The 7,444-nt window shown below is 43.1% G+C and overlaps 1 protein-coding gene across 1 annotated transcript; it reads right to left on the bottom strand.

The window, feature by feature from the left end:
* Positions 1 to 1,607: 1,607 nt before the first annotated feature.
* On the bottom strand, positions 1,608 to 1,889 carry LOC306937172 (small ribosomal subunit protein eS27-like; the record flags this gene model as incomplete). The annotated part of the gene is made up of 1 exon (XM_079520836.1): positions 1,608 to 1,889. One exon carries the CDS (start codon positions 1,887 to 1,889, stop codon positions 1,608 to 1,610), a length of 282 nt encoding a protein of 93 aa, XP_079376962.1.
* Between the last annotated feature and the right edge of the window lie 5,555 nt (positions 1,890 to 7,444).

Genomic DNA, 7,444 nt, shown 5'->3' on the forward strand with positions numbered 1-7,444 from the left:
TAGCGTGCACCGTTCCGTCCCTGCGCGTGCACGTCACAAAATGACTGGTACCACGGCGTGGTACTGCGTTCTACGAGCGTGACACCGTTCACACACACAGGACTTTGTAAAGCGAACCAAATATGTAAACAAATGACACGTGGACATGTTAATGGTCACATTAATGGTGAAAAGAGGTCATTTTACGAGGGAAAAAAGAACATGAGTGGAAACCACTGTCTACAATTTTTGGGCACAACCTTCAGATGTTCAGTCACACAGAGAGAGAAAAGAACAGCAACATGACAGCAACAACTTGCTATTGCGTTAATTCTTAATTATTTTATAAGCCAAATAAGAGCAACAGATGAACAGAGGAGCAGCTTGAACAATAATGTGCTTGCTGCATGCAACCATGCACTCACTGGACAGACAGTATAAGTGATAAGTTATCAATGATAACTTAGCCTTAATTGTCGTTGGAAATAATTGGCCCACGAATAATGATAAATGTTTTGCTCTTAGATGTGAATGTGATAAGCTAGCTATAGCATCAGAACCTATAAATGCATCCCATCATAAATAATATGGCAAAATATAAACTCAACTGATAAAAAACCAAATAATCGCATTGGGTCATCTCTAAAGACGTTTGGCAAGCCATGAGGAGCAATTAAAAGTTACCTTTGTTGTAAATTACAACTTGGTCAACTGGTCTTTTAAACTTGGCTTTCTGGGCATGTCGTCATGATTGTGATTATCACTTTGATCGCGCAGATTGGTAAATGGTGCATTTATATGTAAATGGTAAATGGTGCATTTATATAGCGCCTTTTATCCAAGGGACTTTACATAGACTGTGCATTACATTCACCCATTCACACACACATTCATACACCGATGGTGGAGGAAACCATGCAAGGCACCAACCAGCACATCAGGAGCAATTAGGGGTTCAGTGTCTTGCTCAAGGACACTTCGACACTAACTGTGGGGGAAATGGGTTCGAACTGGCAACCTTGCGGTTACCATCCAGCCACTCTACCCCTGAACATTGGCTGTAGGCCCACTGACACCGTCATTTAACTTTGGGACTGTGTAACCATGGACCCGCTCCTTCACCCAAGACGGCTTGGTTCTTATTATCTAACACAATTCCTGCTACTATATCATTTATGAGCAGCAAAATTTGTTCTCATGTCTTAAGTTTGCAAAGGTTTGTATATTGTTTTTTCCACTGTTGCCGCAGGGTCTCGGCGGTCAGTTCAGTTGGAACTGGATGAAACCAAACAGCCAAAAACATTTCCGGGTTCCGGACGGGACAACATCAACGCTGATTAGCTATCAGGACGCGATGGGTGGAGTCGGGGCCAGGGGAGGCGTGGGTCGCTTCAGTTGGATTTTTCCAGCCGGGGCGAAGATACAGGCGGCTGTTTGCGTCGCCCCGTTTTCTGAGGCACCACTGGACTTGGACCACCACTGGACTTGGACCACCACTGGACTTGCGTCGCTTACGGCACCCACTTTGAGAACCACTGCAGTACAGTGGAGAGAAACAGGAAACGGCCAGAGTCGTGGAATCAACCCATAACATAACCTCTCTCTGCTTCGGTTCCAAGTGCTGCAAACTAGTTCTGCCTCTGTTGGTTCACGTTGTGGTGAGACTTCTTCCTGAAGGAGCAGCCCTCTGTGAGTCGTGCCTTTCCTCCCGTCGGCTGACAGAGGGCCGTGGCGCAGCGGCTGCAGAGCACCACCGCCTGGGCGTGGCTGAACAGGGTGATGATCTTGGCACATCCTGGACACTTCACGTCCATGAAGTACGAGTTGGGACTCTGCACGAGCCGTTTCTTCTTGTGCGTCCTCCTCTGCTCCTCGGGGGACGGGTGCAGCAAGTGTCTGGCGAGTGGCATGTTGGCGAGGAAGAAATCCAAAAGGTTGTTTCTCTCTCAAAACTTAAAAAAAATCAGGCTGAAATCCTCCTCAGAAAAGCTGCTCTCTTGAATAGGAGTTCTGCGCTGACATCACACACACACAACACAAACTGTTGCCTAGCAACGCCGATTTGTGCAGACTCAGAGGTGTCCTGAATGCACTAGTGTCCGGCTTGAAGGTCAATCCGACCTCAAGCTATATGCACACATAAGGGCATATTGCTCATATATGGGCAATGCATTGGCATATTGCCCATATATAAGCACATGCCCATACCTTTATAATGTATGGCCATATGCCCATACATTATATGGGCATATAGCCTACTGCCGTATTTTGTCCAGTGTCCACTCTGGGTCTGGAAACGGCACTTTGTTTGACCTTTGTCACCAGTAGAGGGTCTGCTGCTCGGAATTTTACACCTCTCCTGCTTAGTGGGGTGTGGTAGAGGACATCTCCCTGAACGCGTGCGTATGTCACAACAGTTGCCTCGCGGAGCCGTCTTTTGTCCAGTGTCCACTCTGGGTCTGGAAACGGCACTTGTTTTTACCTTTGTCACCAGTAGAAGGTCTGCTGCTCGGAATTTTACACCTCTCCCGCTTAGCGGAGTGTGGGGTGTGGTAGAGGACATCTCCCTGAACGCGTGCGTATGTCACAACAGTTGCCTCGCGGAGCCGTCTTTTGTCCAGTGTCCACTCTGGGTCTGGAAACGGCACTTTTTTTACCTTGACACCAGTAGAAGGTCTGCTGCTCAGAATTTTACACCTCTCCCGCTTAGCGGAGAGTGGGGTGTGGTAGAGGACATCTCCCTGAACGCGTGCGTATGTCACAACAGTTGCCTCGCGGAGCCGTCTTTTGTCCAGCGTCCACTTTATAAAGTCCATGCACTCCAGTGAATAGCATTTATCCATTTAGATAACTTTAATTACTTATTTTTACACAGAAACATAATGTGTGTCTTATAGCATTGTTTAAATGCGCAAATGAATCTTTTTTTCAATACTCTAGTGGGTACTCTTATTTTGAAGAGATCGTCCACTGGAAGTCTTATATTTGCTAGCTTAGATTTGCCAAAAAAACAGAACCACAGAAGTTGAACACAAATCGCTTTGTTGAAATTAAGAATGAAGGATTTGCTTGCGTTGTTCTGATTTCTTTCATTTAGCTCACTGTCTTTGACAGTCTGTTTAGCTAGTTGCCAGACAGTGGGGTCTGCATTCTTGATATAGCTCTCATCTGTTTGAATCAGCGAGGAGTGCTACAAAAGGGACACTCTATAATGTAGGGTCAATTTGATTTAGCATAAAAGTACAAGCTGGGAACACAGAACAGTCCCTGTTGTGTGGGACTAAATCACAGTTCTGTCTGACAGTATCAGCTTTTGTGCTGCCCAACACTGAGCGAAGCTCCGCTCGGGCATGGGCAATGGGGCCAATTCTTGGACCCTTACATCTGGTCTTTACACTCAACAAAGACTCATAGAAATTGTTTTGCACTGATTAAACCAAGGCGGGCGTGTCTCCCTTCCAGATTTTTTCCCCCCATAAATGAAGAAAGAAATTGTCTTGAAAGCTATACTGAATAACTTATAAACTATTCAGTGTCTCTATATTCTATGTCCTTAGCTATGACCCCAGGCTTTGAATACTTTTGTACAGTAGTTTATGTGATCCTGTACGTCTAAAGGTTTTCGTTCCATTTTCCATTCTAAAGTAGCTTTATCTCTATCCACTTTTCCAGTGGCTTGTTAACGGACACCTCTGGCTCTTGGAGTTCTTCTGACCAAGTTAGACGACAACATTGTGGCACATGGTAAGGATTTCATTTTAATGACCTGATAATGTACCTTGCATGGCCCTTATGTGGGTTTTGTAGTGAAGTGCTCATATGATTCGGACTGCATTGGCAAGCCTTCCAGTCCGTCTTCATAAATTCCTTTTAACCCTGGCTATAACACTAAACATCCTTTTTGTCAATTTGCCAATACACGGCAAATTCTTCTTTAATATTTCATCATGACTTTTCACAAAAAAAATAAAAATAGATGGGCGGGTAAAATCGGTGAAAAATGAAAAAAACTGATAATGGTCTAATGGAGCTGGGAGCTCCTCCTTTGGTCCACCCATTCCTGGGACATGTGAGAATGGTCCAGTGAAAAATCTGTGAAATTCACCCAAACACCTGCCTGTAGTAAAAAACAGTTAGGTTTGTTTCGCAGCCTACATCCCTGTAGGCTGCGAAACAAACCTACCTTCTATGACGTCACTTAGCATCATGAAGGTACAGAAAGACCCACCCACCTGCAGACATCAGCGACATTATGAAAATTCCAAAAATATAATTGTCTGGGTGAAAATCACCCATGTTTGTAAGGCATTGATGCGCGCCAGTTGATGACAGACAGTGAGACCTGAAGGTTAGACCTGTGTTGCATGAACTTCACCCTCGCTGCCTTCACTTTCCTGTCTCACCTATATATCTAAATAAAGCTAAAACTACCCCCACCCCTGCGCCCCGAAAAATAAAAACATAAAATAAAAACAAATAAATTATAAAAGGCATCATTGAGTTCTAACAATCTGTTACGTTTGCTGTGCACGTTTTATCTACGTATATTATAACAGTATTATACAGTATTACTAAAGCCATATCTAAGAGGAATGGGAATGATTCATTCTTGTGTCTTATTTATTTATTGCAATTATGATTTCTTTAAGGATTGCTTTACAAAAGTAGTTGAACAATGGTACACTGTATGCAACTGGTAACACATTTATGACTGAGCATGTTCAGTATAAACACATTATGGGTGTGTTAAACTAATATAGTGAAGTACTATAAAACCCCTAAACGTTTAACTACTTTCTGTGGCTGTTGTACAGTAATGGATAATAAAGGACATGAAAATCATATCACAAATCACAAAATGTAATTTGATGGTGTAATTATTAATGAATATAGTGTGTATGTAATATAAGAATTGTATGCTGTTCTATCATTTACAATTTAGGCATTTAGCAGACGCTTAATCCAGAGCGATTTACAGTAAGCAAGAACAACACATGGTAATGCATCAAATACATAAAAATAGTCATCAAGAATCATAAGGAATCTAAGAACGTAGCATCTGTCTAACAATAGGAAGAACCGTACAGTACAGTAATGTACTGTACTGTATGTAGAGATACAGAGAAGTACACTCAATACTGTCCGTATTCAGCCCAGTTTGCATCAATCCATCAGTGTCCCCTGGCCTGATCACACCCACACTGTAAAATCCTGAGTGTTTAACTCTGAAAGAGTGTGCAGCCGTACACGTGTTGCCTTCATATGTCACATATACTCTGATCACTGCTCTTGCTTTGTGTAGCCCTGCCAACACCCAGTTGGTATTAAGATGATGTCTCATCCTCTGATCACTGTTCTTGCTTCTGCCAACACAGTTGGTATTAAGATGCCAAATGTGTTTCTGTTGTTAGCAGTCCAGCACTTCATTATAGTCTGTTCCTTTGTGTGGTATTCTCTAAAGCTCTGTTGTTGGGTTTTTTTTGGTGGAAAAAGTCTAGACAACCTGTCAACAGAAGTTGAGGTTGCTATATGCTCATTAGGGTGGGAGAGGAAACATGACCAGTTGTTTTTCCCCTGGCCTGTATATTCCATCAACATCCTGTGTTGCTATAGATTCATCTAAAAGGCTGCTCCATTTTATAATTGCTTTACTGAAAATCCCCTGTATACTCTACTGTGCCCTGGGGGCAGAGAGAAACCAAATGGGGAAAGAAATGTGCTATCCGAGCTATCTAAATAAGTTACATGCATTTTTATGTCATGGCACATATATGGAGCTAGCCGTGTATGAGGGTCTGTTATTGTAATTGTGTGTTGTCGACTCCAGGGCTAATCACGCAAACCACTGGACCGACCAGCACTGCATTTCCGCTTGTGCATGTTGCCAGTAGGCATATGACCTTGACCATTGTCATTAGGCAACTTCCTCAACAATGGTCATATCTCTTTCAGAGCGATACACCTCTTGGGTCATATTTTTTCTTGTCCAGCTATGCCTAGCTGCTACTCACTTGAACTCTTTCAATCTTTTTAGAGGGGCCACAGATATGGGCCACTTGAGAAACAGTGAGACAATACACATATACAGATATATATACAGAAATCAGTCAGGCTTTTGTCATTTGACTGGAACTCTTCCTACTAATCTTATTCATTAATCCTCTTTCCAGGTTCAGAGTAGTCCTTTTTCAATTTAGTCAATCCTTTGAACCAGTTCAAGCAGAGAAAAGCTGTATTAGGTGAGCTGTCCTCTGACAGAGTTTGAAAGAGCTTGTCTTGTTTGTTTCTTGAGAACTGAAGATGGAAACAACAAGCCCCGTTGCTTTTTGTGTTATCATTTTAGCATCACCTTTGACTGTACTACCTACTGTACTACCTACAGTATACTCTTAACAAACGTGTTTGATTTGAAGACTGTGAAAGCTGTGTGCCAATTTCGGCACACAGCTTATTGCTAGCGGTAGTGTGAAATCCTTTGGTGAACGAGATCAACGGCTGATGATAAAACATTTCCTCATGAGAACCTATAATTTGCATATCTACAAGGGGATCATTTAGCTAATGATTCACGATTCAGATAAAAGGCACACCTTTAGGGCACTTTCAAATTTATATATGTCCTGATTCCGAATCCAACGCTTTCGGTTTAGTGTCATTTTGGCATGTTTTGTGGCATGGCTCTGGCAAATTGGAACATTATTCACATGCAGCATACTGCAGGGGCAGGAGTAGGAATACAAAGGGAGGACCTCACAGAGGTTGCTGATAACAGAGCTTATGTCAAGGGAGCCAAATTACGAGTCTGTGCAGTAAATTACCTGTCCGTATGAAGTCAATGGCTGACATATTGCAGCAAAGCACAGCTCTGCGATGGAGGCAAGGAAACTTTCTGCTCACAGTAAACTCCAAGGCCAGCACCCTACATCAGCAAGAAAGATAGTGAGCGAGACTAAGAGAGAAATCCCTTTTATGTTAAACATCAAACGACCGTGTCCGCCTACTGCATCCTGTCGGCCTGGCAGTATGGCACACACAGATCTCTGTCTCTGTTTTGTCATTTCATTACTGCTCCACCATTAATCCATCCATCCACACTCCACCCACTCAGCAGCTATCCCCAGATGTCTCAGTTCATGTGCTGTTGTGACATGCACTGTCCCGGAGCACGGACTGACTTCGGCAGCCCCTCAAATAGCAGCAGACAGCTGTGAAGAGGCCATGCACTGTTACTGAAAATGAACAGTCAACCTGCCATGCCATCTCTGGAGATTGAAGATGACTTTTCACATGTAAAGTAAAGTTTACTTAGTAAATAAACCACAGTAAGTTTTGGCCCAGTGTAGCCAGAAACCATTATACTGAAGTCCCTCTAATGGCTATGCGTGCAGACTCCTCTGTAAGGCTGATAACACACAGGAAACAGTGTCTGATTTCACATTTGAAATAACATGATTAAGCAAGGGGT

Source organism: Electrona antarctica (genome assembly GCF_951216825.1).
Source record: "Electrona antarctica genome assembly, chromosome: 14".
In the NCBI taxonomy this organism is placed as follows: domain Eukaryota; kingdom Metazoa; phylum Chordata; class Actinopteri; order Myctophiformes; family Myctophidae; genus Electrona; species Electrona antarctica.